The 26948-nt window shown below is 44.0% G+C and overlaps 1 protein-coding gene across 1 annotated transcript in view; it reads right to left on the bottom strand.

The window, feature by feature from the left end:
• The window catches only part of LOC122903471 (aldehyde oxidase 2), a 73444-nt gene extending 52412 nt beyond the window's left edge, over window positions 1-21032 (bottom strand). Inside the window, exons 1-9 of the mRNA XM_044244346.1 lie at window positions 21008-21032; window positions 19504-19609; window positions 17965-18073; window positions 16479-16605; window positions 15123-15184; window positions 12995-13084; window positions 10494-10574; window positions 8572-8716; window positions 3844-3936 (exon numbers count right to left, since the gene is read on the bottom strand). Of these exons, the coding sequence (XP_044100281.1) occupies window positions 3844-3936; window positions 8572-8716; window positions 10494-10574; window positions 12995-13084; window positions 15123-15184; window positions 16479-16605; window positions 17965-18073; window positions 19504-19609; window positions 21008-21032 (838 nt within the window). The remainder of the gene's footprint in view (window positions 1-3843; window positions 3937-8571; window positions 8717-10493; window positions 10575-12994; window positions 13085-15122; window positions 15185-16478; window positions 16606-17964; window positions 18074-19503; window positions 19610-21007) is intronic.
• Between the last annotated feature and the right edge of the window lie 5916 nt (window positions 21033-26948).

Below are 26948 nucleotides of genomic sequence, written 5' to 3'. Positions count from 1 at the left end.
GGTCTGTACTCTTCTTTAGACAAATACAAGGCAACAGGCGAGAAAGAAGGAATGACTTCTTCTAGCAACAACTAGCAGGGGGCAGACCCTACCAGGACTTTCCCCATCCTGAGCACAGTGAAACAATGCAAAGCTGTTTGTGACTAAGGGGAAGAAATCCGATGGCATTAATGTAATGACAAGGGACTTTCAGTCACCCAGATCACTCTGTACCCGATAACGCTTTGCCGTGGATTTGCGCCCCTGCGGGCGGGGCTGCTCAACAACCCAGACAAGCAGTTCCACGAGGGCACGGCCAATCCGAAGGAACGCAGCTCCTGGAGGGGCGTCCCCAGATATTGTGTTGGGTGTTGTCGGGGGTCCCCAGGGAGTGGCCGGGAACTGGGAGCAATGGGAGAGCATCCAAGAAGACTGGGGCGATGCTATTTGCTCCTCGATGAGGACGCGAGTAACGACTGAAAGGTGTAGCCGGCATGCTTGCTCGTATGGGCAGGCCACTAGACCAGCTCTGGGTTTCCCCTGCAACAGGGAAGACACAGGTTCAGATCAGTCTTTGAAAGTGAAGAAGTCCCCAAACCATCAGGAGATCACTTCTCTGGCCTTTTAAAATGACTCCTTGACTTCCCTGGGTTTGTGGGAGGAACGGCTTGCACATATAGTCTGATTTGACATCATTTCCAGGGCTGGGTTCTAACTTTAGTCTGTTTTCAGCAGGTCTCAGGCTCGGCTTTGATTTTTCTCTTGTGGATTAACCTTTGAAGAGACGGGTTTACCGTCTTTTATCAATATTAAAAATGTCGTTGGCACAATACCTCTCCCAGCCCTGCCAGCACACCCACCTAATACATTTCACACCTGCAGTTTCAGTCATCACAGCTAACCTCAGTGAGCAGGAAACCACCACCTGTTCCTTATTATCCTTATAGGAAGCAGATCTTGCCTAAAGAACTCTACTTCTCCCTCCCCCTGCAATGTCTCAGCCTAGAGCCCGCACCCTGCTGCTGCTCAGTGTTTCATGAAAGGCGCTCCGCAACGTGGGAGCCCATCCCAGACCTCTCAGCAAGGGCTCTTCGCTTTCTAGCACCACAGGGTCCACAGGAGCTTGCTCTTTAATTCTGCAAAAATCCATACTTTTCTCTCCGGAGCACTGGGAAGTCCAAACTTGTTTCCTGCCATGCATTCCCTCCTACCCCATAGACCCAGAGCCTTATTAGTAGGGAAGAAGTCAGAAATAAAAAGATGCTGTTGTTGTTGGTGGTGGTGGCATTATTATTAGGTTAAGGTCAGAAGCATCGTTCAGACCAGCATGACCATCTCGTATTCGACACAGGTAAGACAGGGCAGTGCAGCCCCGGGAGGGAGTGAAAGGCTGGCTATCTACTCTGCTCTATTTCGGTTAGTTCGTGCTAGGCTTGACATGGCTGTACTGAGAAAACTCTGTTTACTGTATTTCTATTCATGTTTTATTCCATCTTTGGTCAAAAAACCTAGCCTGTATTTCAATAGAATTGGAAAGAGCTCCGACTTTGTTTATTCTCAGAATGTGGGTTTTGTTCTAACTTCATGTTTTTCAGAGTGCAGGGGGTCTACGGGATGAAGAGGTACGGACTTTCTGGAGCACTTATTGTATTAAAGATTTTGAGAGGAAAACTTGTACACCGAGTCAGACACGTACGTGGTTTGGATCAGCATGCACAATTTACACAAACATAAGCCTTCACAGAAATTTATTTCCCGTGGGGGTGTGTCCTGGGAGGGGGGAACACATAATTTGGCTCCAACGTGCCTCTCCCCCACCAATGTTGGCATTCTTCTGGGCCTTAGGAAAAATATGGGAATCTTGGGAAAAGTTCTTGGAGGAACATTCTGCCACTAGAGGGTACTCACAGTTTAATTTTAAGAGGGCTTGAGGAAGGCATATTGGCTTCCTCAGATGTCAGAATCTGGCTCTACTTTGTTTGTAGATCCAAACTGAGCAGTCCATTCCAACAACAAACTGGGCAGGCCACAGAGTGGGCCTGGGAGATGGGGAAAAGCTCATCAAGTGAGGAAAAGAGTTCTCAATTGGAAATGGGAGATGTGTGGCTTGGTGTCCTGGCCACCGGCCGATTTGGGGGAACAATTGGCAAGTCTACTCTCCTTTTGCAACTTGGCTCCCTCATGAAGAATTCCTAAGAATGAGGGATTTGGGTAACCCCGAGGAATCTGAATTGTGTTCTGAAGGTCCTCTCAGGCACAGACATAAGGGGGCTCAGTGATAGGGGGATGGTGAAAAGTCTCCCCTTTCCTCTGAACAGAGCAGCTTATTTTCATTTATTTATTCTGTTTAAGATTTTTTTTTTTTTTTTTTTAAAGATTTTATTTATTTATTTGACAGAGAGAAATCACAAGTAGATGGAGAGGCAGGCAGAGAGAGAGAGGGAAGCAGGCTCCCTGCCGAGCAGAGAGCCCGATGCGGGACTCGATCCCAGGACCCTGAGATCATGACCTGAGCCGAAGGCAGCGGCTTAACCCACTGAGCCACCCAGGCGCCCCTAAGATTTTTTTTTGAGGACAGGGTTGGGGAGCTGGAGAAGTCCGAGAACTGGGCTAAATGATAGCTGAGGTGAAGATAAAGGAAGATTTCTCCTGCCGTAACTTCCTCCCTATCCTGGTTACCTCCGCTGCCCATCCACTCCCCATCCATCCGTTCTGTCCCCCCCCTTCTCCTCCTCCTGCTCTCACCAAGATTTCCCCCAAGTTGAAGCACATTCCTTTCATTTTCACCAGGACGTGCGGATGTGCTATGGGAGTCCTCGGGAGGCTGGACCTGTAAAGCTGCAGTGCGGGGCGGAATGAGGATGGGTCCCTTCCCTTGCAAATGGGTAGGAGATGCCGGGGAGAGGCATGCTTGCTGGTCTGCTGGGCGGCCTGAGTTTGGCTGATGACAGTCAGGAGCCAATGGATGGCAATGATACAGAAAGGGGGGTCCTCTCCCCTTCCTCCTACGGACTCCCACAAGTACACAATGGCCTGCAAGTCAGTCTTAGCTTTCTGTTCAGTCTGCCTCCTTGCTGCCTAAGTTAATAAAGTCATCAATACCACTGCATCCCAAATTCAGGTTCCTGACCCACTCATTCATTTATTTTTTTCCCAATAATTCATTCGTCAGTCACTGAAGCGAGCATTTATATGCGTGTATCATACTATATGCATGAGCTCACACGCCAGGAGCTCCGGGGGGTGAGGAAAGGAGTAAAATAAGGTTCCTTTTGTCAAAGGGTTTGCCATGCAAAGTCTTGCAGGTTTTCTGTCTACTTTGTGAGTACCCGCCTTGCCTGATGTAGTAGCATTTGCATGGAGCGGGCCCTTAAGAATGATGTAAGTGACTGGGGTGTTTGCCTGGGCAGGTCTTTGTCTCATTTTACCTCTCGCCGTTGTCCGCATGAAATAAGTAGCATTCGAGTGCCAGACAGTATTTCTTCTACTTTCTCCTTGCAAACACCCTCCCTCCTAGAAACTGACTATCAACCGATGGATAGCACTAGTCCCTTGATGTCTTCCCATCAAAATTGCACTGCAAATTTATTGTCTTTAGGTCACCATGGCATTTTATAGACAAGAATCCTGCAGGTGACTATAAGGTCTTGAATGATATCATCTGAATACACTTCATATTCTGGGCAAAGCTTTTGATAGTAAGGTTTTATGGCGGGGATGTTATATCACATCAGAGAAATGATGAAGAGTTGGAAATAGGTCACATAAGACTAATGTGTAAGTAGGTTTCAAGCTCCTTGGCAAGTGCAAGCTTTGGGCAGGCAATGGTTCACCAGGGTTCTCCTAAGAGCACCAGGAACTCACCATCACTTGTTTTGGATACCACACTGAGCTCAGGAATCCTAGCAGGAGAGAGGAGAACTGGCTGAAAATGTCCTTGAGATTTCATTGCAGGTCCTGAAAAGTAAATATATGTATTTTAGAGAGATTTAGGAAACAGAAAATGCCCTTTTTTTGGGCATTAAGAGAAGGAAATTTGGGTAAATTGGAAGGGGACGTGAACCATGAGAGACTATGGACTCTGAAAAACAATCTGAGGGGTTTGAAGTGGCGGGGGGGTGGGAAGTTGGGGTACCAGGTGGTGGGTATTATAGAGGGCATGGCTTGCATGGAGCACTGGGTGTGATGAAAAATAATGAATACTGTTTTTCTGAAAAGAAATAAATTGGAAAAAAATAGTTTCTCATAAAAATATTCAGATACTAATTCTTTAAAAAATTGAGAATAAATGTGTACAGATATAAAAGCAGTGGCTATATACCCTGCAAAGTAAACTTATAAGGATGCTTTTCCAGTAAAAGTATTTGCTTATTTTTTATATAGATAAAATAATGGATGGGAGGTTCTTAGAAAGCTCTTACATATTGGAACCAGGAGACATATATAAGAATATTCATAATAAGAAACATACAACCTACCGAAACTGAAGCAGGAAGAAATAGAAAATTCGAACTGACCAATTACTAGCAATTTGAAGCAGTAATCAAAAAATTTCCAAGAAACAAAAGTCCAGGACCAGAGAGCTTCACAGGTGAATTCCACCAAACATTTACTTTGAAGAGTTTATTTATTTATTTGGCAGAGAAAGAGAGCAGGAGAGCACAAACAGGGGGAGCAGCAGAGAGAGAAGGAGAAGCAGGCCCCTGGCTGAGCAGGGAGCCCAAAGCAGAGCTCAATCCCAGCACTCTGGGATCATGACCTGAGCCAAGGGCAAACGTTTAACAGACTGATCCTCCCAGGCGACCCTGTACCAAACATTTAAAGAAGAGATAATACTTATTCTTCTCAAACTATTCCAAAAATAGAAAAGAAAACTTCCAAATTCATTCTGTGAGGCCAGTATCACTCTGCTACCAAAACCAGAGAAAGACATGACTAAAAACGAGAACTACAGGCTAATATCTCTGATGAACATGAATGCAAAAATCCTCAACAAAATTCTAGCAAACTGAATTTAACAGTACATTAAAAAAATCATTCGCCACCATCAAGGAGGACTTATTCCTGGGATGCAAGAGTGGCTCAATATCCACAAATCAATCAGCTCGATGGGTCACATCAGGAAGAGAAAGGATAAAAACCATATGTTCATTTCAATAGATGCAGAAAAGACATTTACAAGGTATAACATCCATTCCTAATAAAAAACCTCGACAAAGCAGGCTTAGAAGGAATATACCTCAATATAATAAAACCCTATGGCTAACAACATATTGAATGGGGAAAAACAAAGAGCTTTTTCCCTAACGTCAGGAATAAGACAAAAGATGTCTAAGGACTAGTAGTTAAACATAGTACTATAAGTCCTAGACACAACAATTAGACAACAAATAGAGAAAAGAACCACCCAAATTGGTAAAGAAGTAAAACTTTCACTGTTTGCACATGTCATGATACTATATATAGAAAATACTAAGGACTCCATCAAAAATGACAACAACAATGTAGAACTGATAAATGAATTCAGTAAAATTGCAGGATACAAAATCAATGTATAGAAATCCATTGAATTCCTATACACTAATAATGAAGCAGCAGAAGGTGAAATTAAAAAAACAATCCCATTTACCTTTGTACCAAAAATCAGAAAATATTTAGGAATATACTTAACCAAAGAGATGAAAGACCTGTATTCTGAAAACTTCAAAACACTGTTGAAAGAAATTCAAAATGACACAAAGAAATGGAAAGACATTCCATGCTCATGAGTTGGAAGAACAATATTGTTAAAATGTCTATACAACCAAAGCAATCTACAGATTTAATGCAATCCTTATCAAAATACTAATAGCATTTTTGTTTTGAAGATTTTATTTATTTATTTATTTGACAGAGAGAACAAGTAGGCAGAGAGGCAGGCAGAGAGAGAGGAGGAAGCAGGCTACCTGCTGAGCAGAGAGCCCAATGTGGGGCTTGATCCCAGGACCCTGAGACCATGACCTGAGCCAAAGGCAGAGGCTTAACTCACTGAGCCACCCAGGAGCTCCACCAACAGCATTTTTTAGAGAACTAGAACAAACATACAGTAGGTACGGAACCAGGAGAGACACCTCCCAAAGCAATCTTGGACAAAGGAAAAAACCACAGGTATCACAATTCTAGACTTTAAATTATATTACAAATCTGTAGTAATCAAAACAGTATGGCATTGGCATAAAAATAGACACATAGATCAATGGAACAGAATGGAAAACCCAGAAATAAACCCACAGTTATTTGGCCAATTAACCTTTGACAAAGCAGGCAAAAATATACAATGGGAGAAAGATGGTTTCTTCAACAAATGGCATTGGGAAAACTAGAGAGCAATATACAAAAGGATGAAACTGGACCACTTTCTTATACCTTACAAAGAAATGAACTAAAAATGGATTAAAAACCTAACTGCAAGGTCTGAAACCATACAAATCCTAGTAGAGAACACAGGCAGTGATTTCTCTGGCAGCATCCATACTAACATTTTCCAAAGGCAAGGGAAATAAAAGCAAAAATAAACTACTGGGACTATATCAAAATAAAAATTCCTGCACAACAAAGGAAACAAGTAACAAAACTAAAAAGGCAACCTACTGAATGGGAGAAGGTATTTATAAATGACGTATCAAATAAGGCATTAGTTTTCAAAATGTGTAAAGAACTTACACAACTCAACAACCAAGAATCAAATAATCCAATTAAAAATGGGCAGGAGATTTGAACAGACATTTCTCCAAAGAAGACATACAGATGGCCAATAGACACATGAAAAGATGCTGAACATCACTCATCATCAGGGAAATGCAAATTAAAACTAGAGTGAGATATCACCTTATATCCTTCAGAATGGCTAACATAAAAACCACAAGATACAACAGGTATTGGTGAGGAGATGGAGAAAAAGGAACCTCTGTGCACTGTTGGTGGGAATGCAAACTGGCACAGGCACTGTGGAAAACAGAATGGAGGTGCTTCATAAAGTTAAATATTGGACTGCCCTACAATCCGGTAATTGAACTACTGGGTATTTACCCCCCAAATACAAAAATACTAATTCAAAGGGAGACGTGCCCCTTTATGTTATTGCAGCACTATCTACAATAGCCAAATTACGGAAACAGCCCAGGTGTCCATCAGTAAATGATTGGATAAAGAAGATGTGATGTATACATGCAATGGAATATTACTCAGCCATAAAAAAGAGTGAGATTTTGCCATTTGCAATGACACGGATAGAGCTAGAGGGTATAATGTTAAGTGAAGTAAGTCAGTCAGAGAAAGATGTATACTATATAATTTCACTCATATGTGGAATTTAAGAAACAAAACAAATGAGCAAAGTCCAAAAAAAAAAAAAAAAGGGAGAGAGACAACCTAAGAAACAGATTTTTAACTATAGAGAGCAACCTGATTATTTACCAGAGGGGACGTGGGTGGGCGATGGGTAAACTATGTGGTGGGGACTGAAGACCGCACGCGCCACGGTGAGCACTGAGTGACATACAGAACTGCTGGATCGCTACATCGTATCACCTGGAGCTCATATGACACTGCATGTTGACTAGACTGGCATTAAAATTAAAAATAATAAAAAAGGAATATTTGTAATAGCCAAAACTTGGAAAGCACTCCATGTCCTTCAACAGTAGAACAGATGAGCAGACTGTACGCGGTCATACAATGGGACCCAGTCGTTACCTGCACCACTGGGAGTGTGTTTCGGGTCAAGGATGTTGAACAAATAAAGCAAACTGAAGAAGAGCAGTACTGTGTCAGTCTATTTCTGCGAAGTTCAAAAATATGCTAAAGTAAATGACACGTGGCTTAAAGACTCAAATATATGTGGTAAAATTGTAAAAACAAGAAAGTGACTGACCATCGCCACATTCGGACTAATGACTGCACTGAGAGGAAGGGAAGGGAAGGGGGTGTGGTTTCGGAGGGCTCAGGGGGCTTTCCAAGTTCTTAGTAAAGTTCTCATTCTTAAACTGGGTGTAGGTGATAACTGGGTATGCACTGTTAACATACATATTTTATAAATTTCTATTATATCTACTCATTATTTAACAAAAACAAAATAAAAAAGATAAGATAAATGAAATGATTTAAAAAAAACCCTCTAATTTTTTTTCTCCACACCTCAGGGATGGCCATGATGTATACTCTCAGGGTATAGGTACATCCAACTTTGGAGACCATTATATTATATTGTAATATGATATTTGTATTGTGCTTTTATATTATTAGAACATATACAATTTATATGTTATTTATATCTAAAAGTATAGAAATAATTAGATCATTATATAATATATATCACATATATTCATGACCTGAAATAGCATATTGTGTACTTCTATATTACATATTATATGATATAATGATCTAATTATTTCTATAATAATTTTTATAATGCACTATTATGTTATATTCTTTTTATTATAAAGGGTGAGGTTTTATCCTTGAAATGTAGCGCTTGTAGACTGAGAGTGAAGTAGGGGACAGGAGGTTGGGCGTGGCTCTAACGGTGGCACAGGAAACGCTGTAATCACTCACCCAGGGAGGTGTTGCCTGAGATGAGAGGGGCTTCAGGATGTTGGGCTTTCAGCTCCAGGAGATCCTTGAGGGTGCCAGGGGAGATCCAGGTAACCCTCTCTCCACGAAAGGTCAGAGTTTGTTTTTCTGGCTTCTCTGCCATTCTCTAAGTACAAAGGACAAGTGTATATGCACATGGGCACACCTGCCTTTCAGAATCCCAGAGGGAGGAACGTTCCTCTAGAGATATTGTGGGAGCCCCGGGGTCTACTTGACCAAAAAGATACTCATTACACTACACCCATTGAATAATGCCTGTATTTCCACAATTAGATATTCACTTCTTTAACTTAAGACTTGTTAAAATATGTAGCTCTTGGCTGGCCAATGATGATATAGGCTGGCCTCTGTCAATGACACTTCAGTATGCAGTAGTTGAACACAATTCAGTATCATGGCCTTAAAAATCATAATCACACGAATTCTCCTAAATTAGCATTGTCAGCCTAGAGTTTTCCTCTGAAATCCAAACTCATAGATCTGAATGAGAACTTGGAGTCTCCTCTGAGATATCTAATACGCATCTTAGATTTAACATACCCCAAACTGTGCTCCTCACATCCCATCCTTTCCAAAACCCCCAAAAAGGATCCCCCAAAGACCAAAAGGTCTTCCCCGTCTTTGTCAGTGGCCATTGTCCTTTCCAGCTGCCCAAAGTCCCAGAGTCAGCCTCAATCTCTCTCTCTCTCCCATACCCCACACCATATCCGGCAGCAAATCTTGTTGGCTCTTCTTCAAAATATTTCCAGAATCCATTCTCTTCTCAGCTACATGCTGACAGCCTGGTCCGACACCACCATCTCTCAGGATGGCACTAGCACCCTGACAAGGCTCGCTGTTCCTCCCCATGCCCCTCAGCAGGCTATTCCCACCCCACCAGCCAGAATGATCCCATCATAACATGAATAGGAACCCACCCCTCCCCTGTCCAAACTCCCTAATCATTTTTCATTTCTCGCAGGGTAAAGTCAGCAGCCCAAGTCCTTGTGGTCTGTTCCCCAGTAGCTTTCCAACCCCATTCACTATGCTCCAGGCAGGCCGCACCCTGGTCAGGACAACAGTTCTCCCACCACTGGCCCCTTTGCACCTGCTCTGTGCACTGCCTCGACTGCTTTCCCCCTACTGTGGCGGCTGCTCCCTCGATTCTGGTAAAACTTTTTTCAAACGTTATTTTCTCAGAGAAATCTTCTCTGGCCAGCATTCTAGCCTCCTTCTCAGGTTTTTTTTTTTTTTTCCCCTTCTTATCACTTCTCACTAGCTAACACACTGTATCTCTTATCTGTTATCTTGCTTATTGCCTGTCTCCCCTACCAGATGACAACTCCTTGGGAGTAGGTTTTTGTGTTAGTTTTAGTCCTTGCTCTATATTTAGTACCTAGGACGGTGACTGGCATGTTGCTGGATGATTGGTATTTGCTGAATGAGCAAATAAACACATCAGAACCCCTTCAGAAATAGGTATTTTATAGAATGGGACCACTGGATGCCAGAGAGGAGAGAGAGATGCTGATAGAGGTAAGGGTAGGGCTAGGGAGGGCCCTGGAAGTGCTCCTTGGGGTCAATCTATTAGTGTTGCTGGAAGACCAGGTTAGAAGCTGAGCAAAGCTGGATGACTAGGACAATCAATGGGGACACTGTGCAGATGACAATGATGAGAGTAATGACGAAGCCATTCAACAGAGAGCCTCCCTTGAGGGTTCAGGGAGTGTGTCCAGGGCATCAGCCAGGGAGGGCTTGCTGAGCTGGGCGGGGACAGGCTTCCTGGTGTGATCAAATATTTCCAGAGTTTGACAACTTCACAGGAAGGAAAGGGTGGTTTTATAAAATTGCTTTTACAACCATTGACATTTCAACAAACATATAAAACACCCAACTTATCTTACCAAGAGTTCTGGGGGAAATATGAGCTCCTGGGTAGGGTCCAAGGGCTGGAACTCATCTTCTGCAAATAACTCTGTGCAAATCTTTATAAAGGGCAGAAAATGGCCTTGTTAGCCCAGCTAAACCAGAAACAGCATTATAATTCTTTACATTAATTGGGCAAAATGAACACAGTCATAATTCTTCTACTCTCCTAATATGAGAGTAATGGGAAATAGTTCAAACCAGTTGAAAGTTTTAAATAAGAATCTTGTTGTAAAAGAAATACTGATTTGCCCCTGATATGATACTAAGGAAAAGGACTTTTCCTGAAAAAGTTCAAAGAGTCCCCTGTGAAACACCAAGACAATGTATGAGAAAATACCAGAGGTTAATAAGTTGGGGGACTGGTCTCCACTGTGCCCTAGCCACTGTCCTTTCACCTGTCATATCAGGATTCAAGATGCTAAAGGCTATGAGAAGTCCTGAAGTTTGAATAAAAATGACTCTAGACATACATGCCTATGCACAAACCATCTCCACTAATTTTAATAACAATAGCTAACATTTATGGAGTGTTATGTTCTAAGTGCTTTTACATGTATTAATAATTTGTTTAGTCCTCACAACAATTATAGAAAGAATGTGAATTATCATCTCCATTTTTACCAATTAGGACACTAACACATAGCGGAAAGTTACCCAAACTCTAATCTTGTCTGAAAGAGATCTGTTTAAGCTTTGGAAACACTTACTCCCAGAAAACATTCCTGAAATGGTACAGCAAACTGGGAGAACCATAGGAAGCAGAGCTAGAGGTCTGTGTAGTGGAGAAGAGCATGGGTAGACATCAGACAGAAGGAGAAAATCAGAGCCTGGCTTTGAACCACCCCCTTACCAGGGGCAGATCTGGGTTCATTCTCAGCTCTGCTACGACTTGGCTCCCTGACCCTCCCAAAGGAAAGATACTTAACCTCTCTAAAGGTAAATGGAAATCATGATATAATTGGAAGGGTAATTTATGACAGTTAGGTGAAATGGATTGACATTTGTCCAACACTCCCCTTCTTTTTCTATTTCTCTGGGGTCTTCCCAGGTTCCAGAAGGGAAACTTGCAACTGCTCCTTATAAAGGTTCTTAGTAAGACCCTAGATTGAGGAATTACAGGTCAACATTTTTGCATTAGCTGGACTTAGAAATGCAGGCAATACCTGAGGACAATGAAGTGGTATGTCTCTAAAACCTAAGAATAAGATAGTGTATGAGAATGAAAACATAAACAACAACAATAAAACCCATAATGAATTAGATCTGAAGAATTAAAGTTCTCTTGAGCAGGTGTTAGGCCAGGGCTTAATAATAGAAAATCTTGACATAGCTGTAAGAGAAGGGAGAGTCATGGGGCAGATGCCTGCCATCCAGCTGATCTACCCTGGTAGAAGAGAGGGCTCTTCTGCGGTGTCACCCTTAAGGTTATCCAACTACCCTGCATCCATTTTCACCAAGCAACCTCATCATAATGTGGCTTCCTATATGTTTTTTTCCTGTAGGGAAAGAACCTGCAGCTCAGTGACCATTGGATCCACTTTATAATTGTGTTTCTGTAAATGAATACTAGGGCATATTCCGGTTTAAGTATCATGTTAAATATCAAGTTTGGTTAAAGTGAATCAGGTGGTCCCCAGAGCCCAATCATTGCCCAGATGGACTTCCTGAGGCCACAGAATCAAGGATCAGACTTTAAAATGTATTACCCCTCCTGAGGCGCACTGATCTTCTGTGAAGTGCTCATGGTGGGGGGTGCAGCTGCCTTCTTTGGCAATAACCCTCTATTTCACTGCACATCTTCTTCAGACCAAAATGAAGTGACAGCGGGAGGCCAAGAATGGGAACAAGGTAGGTGTGCAGGATGGAAATAGGGCGGGGCGTGATGGGCTCCTTTTCCTCTGAGGGCAGCTCTGTTCTCTCACATTTTCTTGTCTACAGGAAGGAGACTCTATTTTATCCATATTCCTTTAAGAACTTGGCAGTGGGTCTTTTTTGGAAACTAGAGTCTCTCAGAGAGCGAAGCCAGAGACTGCAATGTTTCCAGCTAGATTTCCCAGTGGTGATGATCGTGCCCTCTTATGTGACTTCAGACAGGCTCCCTTCCCGAGGTTGCAGTGCCCTCTCTCTGCAAAGGAGGGGACACAGTGATAGAGGACAGCTCTGCCTGCATGGGGGAGGCACAAAACCCCTTTCCCACCCAAGGGGGGCCATCATAGTTGGGGGAGGTCTTTTCCTCTTGTCTGAGGGGTTTATGTTTTCTTGTTTCATCCTGACAGAGACAGAAGGGGCAATGAGAGCCTGGCTTTAAACCACCCTGTTTCCAGGTTCCAGATGAAAAGTGCTTTATCTGCGCATGTGCTTAGGAGATTTGAAAGCAATGCAAAGTATGATCATCAACATTTACAAGCCAAGTTTTAACACTGGGCCAGTATTAAACAACACTCTCAAAGAGAGGACAAAACAGACAGGGACTTACATCACTTTCCCTGTGGAGCGAGGAACCATCATTTCCTCCGGGATCCAAGCAGCATTTTCCTGTTCCTTTCTGTGGACAGCCATCTGACTCCTAGGACAGCAAAATGCCTTCAGATGAAAACTTTTTAATAGGTAAATGGGTATGTGCCTTAAAAGGCTTGTCAATTGAAATGAGACTTCCAGACTTCTTTTAGTCATTTTTGGTAGTTTCTGTTGGAACAGGACTAATCACAAGATCTCTCTTCTTTTGCTTTATTTCAAATATAGAATGACTGGGCTCAGTCGGTTAAGTGTCTGTGTTTGGCTCAGGTGATGATCCCAGGCTCCTGCTCCTCTCCTTCTGTGTGAGTTTGCTCTCTCTCTCTCTCCCTCAAATAAATAAATGAGTATTAAAAAGTAAAATGAGGGGCGCCTGGGTGGCTCAGTGGGTTAAGCCTCTGCCTTCAGCTCAGGTCATGGTCTCAGAGTCCTGGATTGAGCCCCACATCGGCCCTCTGCTCAGCAGGGAGCCTGCTTCCCTCTCTCTCTCTCTCTGCCTGCCTCTCCGTCTACTTGTGATCTCTCTCTGTCAAATAAATAAATAAATAAAATCTTTAAAAAATATATAATTTGCTGATCATATAATAGTCTATCTTCTGGCTATTCTGTGAAATATTCATAACATTTGCTATTGTTATATACTTGGGTTTTTTCCCCTACATTGTATAAATATAAATAACATAATGAACATTTCTATTCATCACATGGACAGCTTTGTGTACGTCTCTGAATTTTTTCACAGGTGAACTCCTAGTGGTAGAATTAATTGATATGATACCTTTTAGGGCAATGATTATTTATTCATTCTTTAGCCTATATAAGATCTAGCAATACTAAATGTTATCATTTATATAAGGACCTTTAAGACAAAAGAAAAGAAAAAATAAAGAAAGGTGGAGAAAAAAACTCATTTTGGAACTGGGTTTTCTATACATTTAGAGTCTGCAGGGGACTGACTGGAAATGTATGGGCAATTGATGAATTTTACAGCAGGTTTCCATTTATTGGTTCCTTCATTTCCCATTTCCTCCAAATTTACCTCTTGTGTATCCTTCCTTAAATAATTTCTCCTTACTACCTAGTAAAATACTTTCTTTCAGATAGCCCAGTTGTCTGCCCAAATGCCTCAGGCTGTCATCTTCCTAACTCTGTCCAAGAAGCAAAACCATCTGGGCCCAGTGACCAGAGCTTCCTCTCTTACTCAGAGAGTGTCCACGATGGACCATGAGTCAGCTACAACAGAAACAGCCTGTCTCCTCTTGGCCTAGTAGATGTGAGCCTCGGGTATTCCCACTGGGGGCCCAGTTTCTTTCACCCATTAAAGTCCTTGGGGCCAGCTGGAGGCATGTGGGTCTCCAAACATATTTTTGCCTTTTTCCCCAGAGTCTGTGCCTGGAAAGGTGGATAACATCCAGATTCCAGAGGAAGAGAGGTTTCCCTTAATTTCCTTTATTCATATTTGATATGTGCTTCCCTTAAACTGGCAATTTATTTATTTATTTATTAATTATTTATTTTTCAAAGATTTTATTTATTTATTTATTTGACAGACAGAGATCACAAGTAGGCAGAGAGGCAGGTGTAGAGAGAGGGAGGAAGCAGGCTCCCCGCTAAGCAGAGAGCCCGATGCGGGGCTCGATTCCAGGACCCTGAGATCATGACCCGAGCCAAAGGCAGAGGCTTTAACAAACTGAGCCACCCAGGCACCCCTACAGTGGCAGTTTAATGGGTTTACAAGCTGTTGGTTTTATTTCTCAGTTTATCAACTTTGGCTCCCCCATGTGGCAGCAGAAGTCTGGGACATGCGCCTAAGAGGACCGGCCTGGCTCTGGGGAGAGGGATGCATTGCGGGTCCATTTCCAGGCTCACCTCTCCTATTTGTGGTGGGATGTGGAACATCAGAGGTCGTGTAACTTTCGCCCTATCCTCAAGAAACAGCTAAAATTCTCATGAGTCGGTTGGAACTAACTCACTTGTTCTCCCTTGTTGTCTGTTTCTATGATCTGAACAGTTCAGCCCCCATATTCCCAGCCTTGGCCCGCTGTCACTGCCGTTCTTGCTCTGTAGGGTGTCCCCAGTCACCTACTCACCACACAGAAGGTCCTTCCACCTGCGAGAATGGGCCGATACCCGGTGCAGCGGCAAAGATTACCTTAACAGAGAAGAGGCATGCTTATCAGTAGGCTTTATTTTTACTACTTTCTTTTTGAAAGTTGAAGCAGACTTGGTTGTTGGTTTTGGGGTTTTTATTCTATTTTTATTTTAATTTTTTTTGAGAGTGTTTAAATATCTGCTAGACTGTCCAATGCTTTTTTTCTCTTCTTAGAACACGAACGTTCCCACCACATCAATACCAGTTTTATTCGCTGTCCTAAAGGAGATGGCCATCTCTCTGGTGAGCTCACTTGAATCCACTATTAGTTTGTTCATTCATTCAGCATGCATCTATGTAAGATACAGGGGATCTGAAAACAAGAAAGTATGGGCCAGATTTAAGGCACTATATGATTTTCTGTAATGGGGTGAAGAGAGAAAAGGAAACAACTGCCAGCGACTGGCAGATTACGAGAGTTGTCTGTGCTCACCCCTCAGGTCTCAATCTAAGAACTTGTGTATTTAACAGATGACTAGTTTAGGGACTGCTGACGCTTCAAAATGGTGTTTATTGATCCTGAAAAAGAGATATGAGTAGGTACTCCACTTTAGTAATTTCAACCCACTGCAAAATTTAAAGCATCCTTTCAATATGTGAAGGGCTCTGTGCTGGGTTGAATTGTGTCCTCCCAAAAAGATAGGCTGAGGTTCTAACACCTGGAACCTATGGGTATGACCTTATTTGGAAATAGGAGCTTTGCAGATAGTTAAATTGAGGTCCTACTGGATTAGAGTCCATTCTAATCCTTGTAAGGACTTGGGTCCTTATAAGAAGAAGAGAATTTGGACACACAGTGGGGAGAAGCCCACGAGAAGACAGAGGCAGAGACTGGAGTGAGGCGTCTTTAAGTCCAGGAACGTCAGAATGGCTGCCAAGCACCAGAGGCAAAGAAGAGGCAAGGGAAGAATCCTCTTCCAGAGCCTCCAGGGGGAGCACGACCCTGCTGACAGCTTGGTTTCAGACAGGTAGCCTCCAGAGCTGGGAAAGAATAAATTCCTGTCGTTTTAACCGACCCCGTTGGTGGCACTCTGATGTGACAGCGCCAGGAAAGACAGAAAAAGCCAAGTCAGTCACTGGAGAGAGAACTGAGGTGTCCAGATGGGCGTGTGGCCTCTCCAGCAAGTGCGCTACCATTCTTCTCCGCTCCTGGGTGAGCTGTAGCTACTCTAGAAACAACCAGGTGGCCCCTGGTTGGGCACTGGGATGACCTTGTGAGTGGGCCCCAGCAGCCTGAAGCATGATTCCCGCCGGGCCTCAGGCAGGTGGTGGTCTCCGTGCATGTCAGCCCTACCTCCCAGGGCTTCCAGGAGCTGCTCCTCGGAGGGCTGCTGGTGGTTTCTAAGCAACGTGTACATGGACATCACCATCCCAGGCGTGCAGAACCCACACTGGGTGCCGTGGCTCTTGGCAATCCTCTCCTAGAAGGACACATGCATGATCACAGGCCTTTCTGCCGTCACCACCCCTTACCAAAGTCCCCATCTGGCACCTCCCTAATCATGGTGGAACCCAGTCCCGGAGCAGAGCATCCCTCCCCTTGCTCGGAGAAGGCCAGCACCCCTTTCCTTGGCTGCTCTGGACGAGGTATCTCAGAAGTCATAGTCTATCATTACAATCATCTCTCAAACTCAGATGCTTCAATCCTTCTAACTGGGAATTAACGGGGTACAGCTTCTAGTCCCAGAATGAGTATTCTCCAGAAATCAGTAATTAGGAAAAGTATGTGTAAGTTTCAAAAACAATTTTCTTGAACACCTCCACATCTTGTCCAACCTAATTCTGACCATGGGGCCACCTCTTTTTTGATTAGTTTGGAGACTATTTACTGTTGACCTCACTTTACTTTCTTCTTTAAATTCTTTTGTGTTGGCTCCAAAGGAGTTCTACTTTCAAAGATCCAAGATTTTGGTCTATGTCCCAGATCCTTGCTATCTGAAGTGCCGTCCATGGACCAGCGGGGTTGGTCCCACCTGGGAGTTTGCAGGATGTGCAGGACCTCAGGCCTCTGCTCAAACATCCCGACTCAGAATCTGTATTTGTAACAAGCTCCCAGATGATTCTTCATGCATTAAAGTTTGGGAAGCCCTGTTCTAGATTTCACAGCGTTATCCTCTCTGAACCCCCCAGATATTTCAGTAAATTCTGCTGGGTCCTTGGCCTTTGCTGAGCTTTCCTGGAATCGAGTCTCATGTTGTAAAACCCAGAGACCCTGCTGGAAGCATCTGTGGTCCTGGTGGATCGGGGCGTACGATTCTCTAGTTCTCTGTCTCCCTTCTTTGTGACAATGACAGAGGAGTCGATGTGTTTTCTGCCAAAGCTTAAAACCAGCCTCTGTGTTCCAGCTTCAAGTTAAGGTTTGGAGAAATGATTGTCCTTGTGCTCTGGTATAGTCAGCCTTGGTTCTAATTTTCCTCCCAAGACCTCCTATGCCACAGGCAATAAGTCTGGGTTTTATCTTGTTCACCTCTGACATTTTATTCTATGGAGAAGAGCCCATGCACAGCATCTACTCCAGCTTATAGTCACACAGGCTCCAGTCAATGTTTTGATAATCCTGCTTATCATTCAGGTGGAAAAAGGAGGAAAAAGGATAATAATCTAATAAAATGTGGATGGATTTCCAGCTTTCTTTAAATCACTTGGGTGTTATTATCTCAATCAATACGCATCCAAAGCTTCTACTTACCTGAGTACAACCTAGAAGTTCCAGGCAGCACAGTCAACACAGTGTTGGTTAAAAAGAAAAAGTTAAGAAGAAAATGACAACGTGCTCTTACCTGCACAGGGTGGAGCCTGGTGTTGGTGCTTCCAACACCTTCCACAGTGGTGACAGCAGCCCCGTACAGAGAGCAGATGGGCACCAGGCACGCAGTGATGGAGAAGTGTCTTCATAGGAGGAACACAAAGAAAATCAAGGGAAGTAACACAGTCCTGCCTCTTGGGAATCTGGGAATGAAGAAGGGCAGCAGAAAACCCCCTAAGCCTATCATTCAGCCTGGGGGATGGGGAACTGACGGGGTGACAGGGAAGGAGAATGTCGAGTCCTCTCTGCTGACTTTGTACTCTCTGTAGGAACTGAGGATCCTTTGAGGGAACCCGGGCATTCTGAACCTCAGAAGAACTTTCTAAGCCCGCATAGACCCACTGAGTCTGGACTCAGCGGGAATGGACTCATGTTGCCAGGAGTATGGTTGGATATGGACTAGTATTCATTAGGATGCTGACCCTGTAACAGGTAAAAGGCATATTTACGGCTTTTATGTCTACATTTGAGAATTTTTTTGCTGTTAATTTTAAACACTCTGGATAAGGTCATTTAACAGTGAAATGACATGTATTCTGAGGCCATTTCTTGATTTCTTGAGGCAGTAGATTTGAGAGTAGCCCAAGTCCTGGAATCTGACCCTTAGTGAAAGGACGCAATCGTGGCCCAGGTCCCTGCTCGGCAAGGCTGGTCCAGCCCAGCAGTAGAAAAGATGTTAGCTTCAGAGGCACAAAATATGGGTTCAAGTCCTTGTTCTAGAACTTGTGTGACCTTGAACAAGTCATTTTATCTCTTTAAGCCTCATTCATTTGTAGAATGAATGTTTTCTTAACCTGGGACACAAAGATATGTCGGTTTGGCCAGCAAACCCTGAGGTGGTGGATGAAAAGATCCCTGCAGACACCTTAGTAGGAGAAAGGAGAAGGCGAGCGGGGGGACGAGATGCTTTAGTGGCAAAAGGTCCCAAGTCAAATTCTGCCCCCACCTTTATTGTGAACGTTACCAACACAACCAAGGGAATAAGAAAAACAAGACGGAATGTGAGACTTTAATCATCAGGGCAATAGCATAGGGAATAGAGTGTGAGGAGGACAAGCTGTGCTCGTGATGAGTGTGCAGACAGGGAGTAAGTGACCTCCAAAGACGAATGTTTCTCCAAAGTCAAGCATTTACTCCCCGGATGAGAGCACTGAGCCGCAATGAGGATCTGGCTGTTTTCAGCCCAGAAACTGTAAAGGGGGCTCAGTTTTCCCTTCTTTGCTTTTCAACTGGTCTCACCAGGGAGGCATGTGTTTATTAAATCTTATGAATTCCCACATAGATGGGCCTTAGGAGGTCTATAATCTCCCTGAAACTATGAGCAACACTGGATTCGTTTATGTACTTTCCAAGTAGAGAGCTAATAGCTTTTATCTGATTTTCAGAGAGGTTAAAGGTCTAGAGAGGTTAGAGTCACATGATCTTAGAGACAGTTTGCTCTCCAATAGGAATATAAGCCTGACCAAGAACCCAAGCCCCCTGGCCTTTGGCTTCTGGCCTCTGGGTCGGATACCTGATCTTTGTGGACAGTGGATCGCGCTTAGACACCATAACAGTGCAGGCCCCGCAGCCTCCTCTTCCGCAGGCGTATTTGGTTCCTGTGAGGCGTACTAGAGGGGCTGGTCAAGGAAAGGTTGTCATGGCATGCGTTACCCTCTATGGCTGCCTCCCTAGGGTGTCGCTAGTGAGGAAGGGGAAATGTAGGTCTGAGAAGTCATTTCCTTGCCAGGTCTCAGTAAAGGCCACTCTAGATCTTTTAAGTTGTGTGATACCAAACCCACTAACTTTTCCTGTCTGTTTTCTCACTTGCTAAGAGAGAAAGGTAATACCTACTTTATCTTCACGGGCTTATCGTGAGCATCTTACAGGATGGTGGCTGTGAAAACCCTTTGAAAAGTCCTATTTCATTATAGGTATTTCGGGTTCCAATTTTGTAACTGGGAGAGAAGAGCATTTGTTTTTTTAAAAGATTTTATTTATTTATTTGACAGAGATGACAAGTAGGCAGAGAGGCAGGCAGAGAGAGAGAGGGAAGCAGGCTCCCTGCTGAGCAGAGAGCCCGATGCGGGGCTCGATCCCAGGACCCTGAGACCATGACCTGAGCCAAAGGCAGAGGCTTAACCCACTGAGCCACCCAGGCACCCCAAGAAGAGCATTTTTTAGCAGTTCAATGTATCTTAGTTTTGTCCGTTTGTATTGCGTTTGTTTTGTTTTTTAATTATTTTATTTTTCCTTTTTAATTTTTAAAGTTTAAATTCAATTAATTAACATTAATATAGGATTAGTTTCAGAGGCAGAGCTGTGATTCATCAGTCTTATATGATACTCATCACTCATGATGTCACGAGTCCCCCCTAAGGTCGGTCGCCCAGTTAGCCCAACCCCTCACCTGCTCTAGTCCAAGCAAACCTGTTTGTTTCCTATGATTTAGAGTCTTGTGGTCTGAAAACAAGTGAGTGAGCTTTGGCAAAAACTCTCATCCTAACTTTCAAATCCCACCTAAAGTGTCCCTCTGCTCTCGCTTGGTCGGAGCCCGAGCCCCAAATCCAGGCTCAGATGCCACCCCCTTCTCTTTACTCCTCCTTCTTCCTACGTGTGGTCCATTTCCACCCCGTTTAGTTTTCGAGATTGGATGTAATTCATGAGACTCATTCAGACTCACTGCTTTTTTTTTTTTAAAGCCATAGGGCTTATTCATGTAAATTAAGTTATAACATCAGATGCTTATCAGAGAGGCATGTAAATGAGCAGAGTGGGCTGCGTGGAACCGGAGAGCCTGTGGCGCTCTAGGTGGGGCGCTAGGGACGGTCCCTTCTCTGCTCAGCAAAATGGCCACCACGCAGCAAAGACAATTCTCTTATTTCTCATGAGAAGCTGAAAAATCTTGATTTTATAAAATATGAGACTTCCTAATTTTCAAACATTGATAACTAACTAAATACCATGTGGACTTTTAAGCAACACCTGTCCACCGGTGGACTCCATCCATTTATAATTTCTGCCATTTCTTTACTTACCTTTCAGCTTCTCGGAAAGATACATTAGACTTACCACTTCAAACGTGTGGCATGGGGTTCCTGGGTGGCTCAGTGGGTTAAAGCCTCTGCCTTCGGCTCAGGTCATGATCCCAGGGTCCTGGGGTGGAGCCCCACTCAGGCTCTCTGCTCAGCGGGGAGCCTGCTTCCCCCCTCTCTCTCTGCCTGCTGCTCTGCCTACTTGTGATCCCTGTCTGTCAAATAAATAAATAAATAAATAAATCTTTAAAAAAAAAATCCAAACGTTTGGCATTATGAAGATCTAAAAAGGTCAGGAAATAGTAGGGAAAATCTCTAGTCAGAGAACGGATGGAGGGAAAGGCAATCTTTTCCGAAGACACGTGCTCTTCCTGAATCTGGAGAATCTGGTTTCCTGCCAGGACGGGGTACATACAACACAGACCTCTATTACATAACCATCCTGCTGGGGATTTGGAGAGCCCTTAAAGAATAATTAGTGCTGAAGTAAAGAGCTTAGCTTCTATTTCATTGCTATTAAATCCAGATATAAGAAGCTCTGGAGAAACTTCATCCTCTGAAATAGCCCAATTAACTTAATATCCTTAAAACCACTGCCAAAAGCAAAGAGACAGCAAGGGCCAATGGGGCTGACTAGAGACAGAGAGGTTAGAATATCTTTCACAATCACAGCAGGCTTAAGTTTTAAGGTAAACACAGACACTGCCCAGACTTTGATCAAAAGGATCCGGTTCTTCCGGAGGAAGGTCAGCAGAGTGACTTCTGGGTCCACATTCCTCTCTATCACCTGCGTTGGAAAGAGGAAAGAGAGTTATTATGGGGATTGACTGGGTGACCCAGGGTAATGTCTGCCACGGCCTGCTTGATTTGGGGGCTCGGGTATACTTTCATCTGCCCATTTATTTTTTGCTCTGAAGCCAAACAAGTTTCACATAGGTGTACAGAGCTGGAGACTCACCAAATGAGTGCGCCAGCAATGCTTTTATGTGTGATTAGAATGGGGAGCCACCGCTGAGTAAGCCCCCACAGGGAGTTAACGTTCTTCATGTTTGCTCCACTACCTGTGTGTGTGGAATCTTCCAACTCAGTCTTTTGTACTCTTAGGATATTTGAAATTGGGAAGAGACTTGGATGCCGTGTGTGTGTGTGTGTGTGTGTGTGCGCGCGTGCGCATAATGAAAGGTCCCGGAGGGAAGACATCTAGAGAAGAAGAGTTTCTCTTCCTGGCATCTCTGACATACCCACTCTGCTCATGTGGGGAGCACACATGAGAACATGAGGGATCTCAAGAGCTGGTGTCAGAGATGGGAGGTGGGGCGAGTTGCTGTCATCCCAAAGGGGTCCCTGAATGTGCCAGTCCCCTCATGGCAGAGGGGCTAATGGTGAGCTCAGGGCCCAGGGTGTCTCTGGTGGTGCACTAGAATTTTTCCCTCCCTCTCCTTGAAAAGTGGGGAGCTATCGCTCAGAAGCCTGGAGGGATCTTCTTTCCTACTTGCTTATTTTGGGACATTTCCCTTGATTTTATCTTAGAGGATCCTCTAAACACCTCCAGCCATGCTGGGGCATCAGAGGGAAGGAGACATAGGGGGCTATTCATGTTAGGGTCTCCTTTTTTCCCTAGAAGTAAAACATGAACCTGTGTAGACCCCCCAAAGTAATTCTGGGCTCATGAATCAGGAGGGATTTGGAACAGAAAATAGACAAAGGAGCCTCCAAAGCCTAGGCGAGTGGAACAAGTGAGTTGGGACTCAGTTCATGAATGAAGGTTTGGGAGAATGTATGGTGGCTGCTGGCTGTGGAGACTGGTTACAAGGGGGTTACCACCACGTCCTATCTCCTTTCCTGGGGTGGGAGGCTGTATGTGCCAGATCGCAGTTAGGTCTGTGGAGCTGGAAAGCTGAGAGGCCTTGGAGGAGGTGGCAAGACCAAAGCAAAGCCACAGACCTTGGGAACTACAGAATGGTTCCCCTGAGAGCTAGAAGTTCCTGAGAAGAGGGGACCTGGCAGAGGGCACTGAGGGTCAACCAGCAGCCTGTGTGGACGGATGGTGGGCACTGACAGGGACTTGCTAGAGGACAGCGACAACGGCGGAGCCCACTGTTCTTGTCATATAGGTTCCCCTAGAACTTAGTTGTCACCTGGATTGAAAATTGACTGCAATTACACTTTGACGAATTCTGATTAATGAAGTCTTGACAGAAAAATTAAGTTAATAAATAGAAAAAATAAAGCTCTATTTCTTGTCCTCTCGAGCTTGAGGATCAAGATATGTTACTAGATACAGTGCTTCCAGGATATCAGGCCCAGTGCTAAGTGCTTTATAAGGACCTAGGGGATTCCTAATCGACGAAAGAAGCAACTCTATTTTAATCTTTTTAAGATTAAAGTTATAACATTCTATAAAAAGTTAAAGTTATAACAGTCCATATATAGTATATGTATTATATAACGTTATAACAATCTATAACATAGTTACAGATCCTAGAGATGGGTCCTCTGAGGCTCAGGGAGGTGAAGTAACTCCCGTAAAGTTATGCAGTAAAGGGCAGAGCTGGATTCGAGGCCGGGGCACGCAGGATTCACCCCGAGGCTTTACCACCTCCCCAGATTCTCAGAAGCTGAGCCTTGGCTGAGTGGGCAAGAGGCCAAGTTAGTATGGGTTCCAAGTCCCTGGCTTCCTGTCCCTGACTGGACAGGAACTGCCCTCAAGCTGGTCGTTTCCTGGTGTCTCTCTGCAAGCTGCAGTAGAATCACCCAACACTTACCTTTCTTCCATTCACAAAGAAAACCAAGTCATCCGACTCCGATGGGCAAGGCATTGCACCTGTAAATAAACTTCGCCTTGCAACTCTAAGCACGGGTGTTCTTTGGCACCAGAGAAATGAGAATTTAGTGCCAAGCAACTGAAATCCCTCCCTGTGCAGAAGCAGACAGCTGAGGGCCCCAGAGAGCAGGGCAAGGGGGTGGAGACGTCCCTGCTTGTGGCCTTTTAAGTCTAGGGTACTGTGTGGCCCAGCCTCTTCCTCTCCTTCCCACCAATCCTGGCTTCCATGCACAGCCCACTCTTCTGGCTTTCTTGTGAGTTGAATGGCTTCAGTGTGTGAAAACCAAAAACTACCCCTAAACTTGAAACGACTCTGCACACTGTCAGCCCCAGGAATATATTCTGGACAGATTTCATTCTTCTCAGAGAGCCAGAAGTGGGCTTTCTGAGACCTCCCACTTTTCCCGACTTTTTTCTTACTCTAGCTGCAGAAATGTCCTTGTAGGAAGCATACAGATAGTGTACTCTGTGCCCTAAAGTGGAGGGCTGGGATGTCACAATCACCCGGCCCCGCTCTACCCCACCCCTTCTTCCTCCCCACCCACAAGACTGCTCCATGGGGAAAGTGATGCAGTCAAGGCAGCCATGAATAAAATGAATAAATGAATAAAATGAGGCCCAGATAGGAGAGGTTGGTAGCTCAGGGACACAGAGAAAGTTAAGTGGCAAAGCAGGAACCCAAACCAAGATCTCTTGGCTTAAAACACCTTAAGTTTATAGAAAAATTCCTTAATAAAAAGAAAAATATAATGTTGGATCTTTCTGAGCCTATCCATTTTGGTATGAGGAGATAAAATCAAGCCGTTCTTGTTCTTTCGGCTAAAGTAATGCCCAGGACTCGGCCTCACATATGAGCAAAGCAGGTGACTACTCAAATGGACTGGTTTCAAGAGAGGAGGCAAGACCTCTCCTCTCCCTAACGCTTCCTTCAGAAGGCCGTGGAGCCTTGGCACACCATTGTTAGAGTCACTCCTTTGTCTTAAGATGGCCTCACCTTGTGACAGGGCCTCAGGCCAGAGGCGGCAAAAACCTAGCACCCCCCAGATTTGGTTACCTGAGGATGATTCTCTTTCCTCCTTGGTCCACACGTGGCTTCAGAATCCTGCCCACCACAGAACTAGTCCAGAAACACTCCGAACCACATGGAGTTGGTAGCTTCCAACTTTCTTTAGAGTTCTAGTGCTGAGGTTCCAGGCAACTTCCTACACCTGTGGAGACAGTGTTTGCACGTGTGTTTCCACGGCGTTGAAACTTCTGTGGAAATGGGGTATGTATGCAGGTGTTTTGCATATGTTAAGAAGTTGCTGACGAAACCCACAACAGAGTCCTGAGAGGGGATGTTGGAGATCATGCTGTGAATTAGGTATTATGGGTCAGTGTTTTTGATCATGTCACTCCTGTTAAAAATACCTTCAATAGCTCTTCAAGGTCTGGAACATCAGGTCCTAACTCCTTAGCCCAGGGTGCAAAGCCCTCCATAGTCTGTCCTTGTTTCAGGCCTCAGATTGTGTGCTTTTCAAAAAAATCTCACGCTCCAGGCAAATTATTCTTCTCATTGACATTTTTCTGCTTAAACATGACATTGCTCTGCTCGAAACCTTCCAATGGCCTCCCAGAGCACTTAGCAAAACTCCATATGATTTCCATGGAGGTTCCATGGGATTAGCCCTGCCCACCTCTCCAAGTGAATCTTCAACCACTTCCTCCCTTGTTTGTAATCCCTGCTATGTTGGTCTTCCCCCGGTTCTTGAACAGGCCGAATTCTCTCCTATCCCAAGACCTTGGTGCATGTTACTCATTTGGCTCAACTTCTCTTCTCTTCTGTTAGACACTGGCATGACTGGTGTCTTCTTGCTGTGGGGGTCTGAGCTCTTCCCCCATCTCTCAGTCTGCAGTAGTATCTCCAGCCCTCTCATTTTTACCACGCTGATTCATTTTCTTCAGAGCACCTGTTGTTACCTGACACAGATACTTGCTTACCTTTCTAATTGCTTTGTCTACTAAAACATAATCTCCGTAAGGGTTTGAACATTACTTTCAACTCATCACTGTATCCTAGAATGTGTAAATTTCCCACAGAATAAATGCCCAGTAAATATTGTTAAATGACTGAAGGCTTTTCCATGTCTGAAATCATAACAACCCTGTTTCTATCCTGCTATGACTGCCCTCCCACTCTCTTTAACTACCATCAAAAAGCAACACTGAACTTCCTCTCCCTTCTTTTTTTAAAATTTTATTTTATTTACATTCAATGAACATATGGTGTGTTATTAATTTCAGAAGAGTTCAGTGATTCATCAATTGTATGTGACACCGAGTGTTCACTACATCACGTGCCCTTCCTTCGTAATGTCCGTCACCTAGTCTTCTGTCCATTTCTTGACTGGATTATGTGTTCTTTGGGTGTTGAGTCTCATAAATTCTTTATAGACTTTGGATGTTAATCCTTTATCTGATAAAACTTTTGCAAATACCTTCTCCCATTCTGTAGGTTGTCTTTTGGTTTTGTGGACTGTTTTCTTTGCTGTGTAAAAGCTTTTTATTTTGATTAAGTCCCAATAGTTCATTTTTAAAAAAATGTATTTATTTGACACACACAGAGAGATCGCAAGTAGGCAGAGAGGCAGGCAGAGAGAGAGGGGGAAGCAGGCTCCCTGCTGAGCAGAGAGCCCAATGTGGGGCTCGATCCAGGACTCTGAGATCATTACCTGACCTGAAGGCAGAGGCTTAACCCACTGAACTAACTAACTAACCCAGATGCCCCCCAATAGTTCATTTTTGCCTTTTTCCCCTTGCCTTTGGAAACATGTTTAGCCAGATATTGCTGTGGCTGAGCTCAAAGAGGTTGCTGCCTGTGTTCTCTTCTAGGATTTTGATGGATTTCCTATCTCACATTTAGACCTTTTATCCATTTTGAGTTTATTTTTGTGTCTGATGTAAGCAAATGGTCCAGTTTCATTATTTTGCATGTGGCTATCCAGTTTTCCCAACATCATTTGTTGAAGAGACTATCTTTTTTCCCATTGGATATTCTTTCCTACTTTGTCAAAGATTAGTTGACCATAGAGTTGAGGGTCCATTTCTGGGTTCTCTATTTTGTTCTATTGATCTCTGCAT

The sequence above is a fragment of the Neovison vison genome, chromosome 3 (genome assembly GCF_020171115.1).
Source record: "Neovison vison isolate M4711 chromosome 3, ASM_NN_V1, whole genome shotgun sequence".
Lineage (NCBI taxonomy): Eukaryota > Metazoa > Chordata > Mammalia > Carnivora > Mustelidae > Neogale > Neogale vison.
The sequence above is the reverse complement of the archived record's forward strand: the minus strand, read 5'-3'. Positions and strand labels throughout refer to the sequence as shown.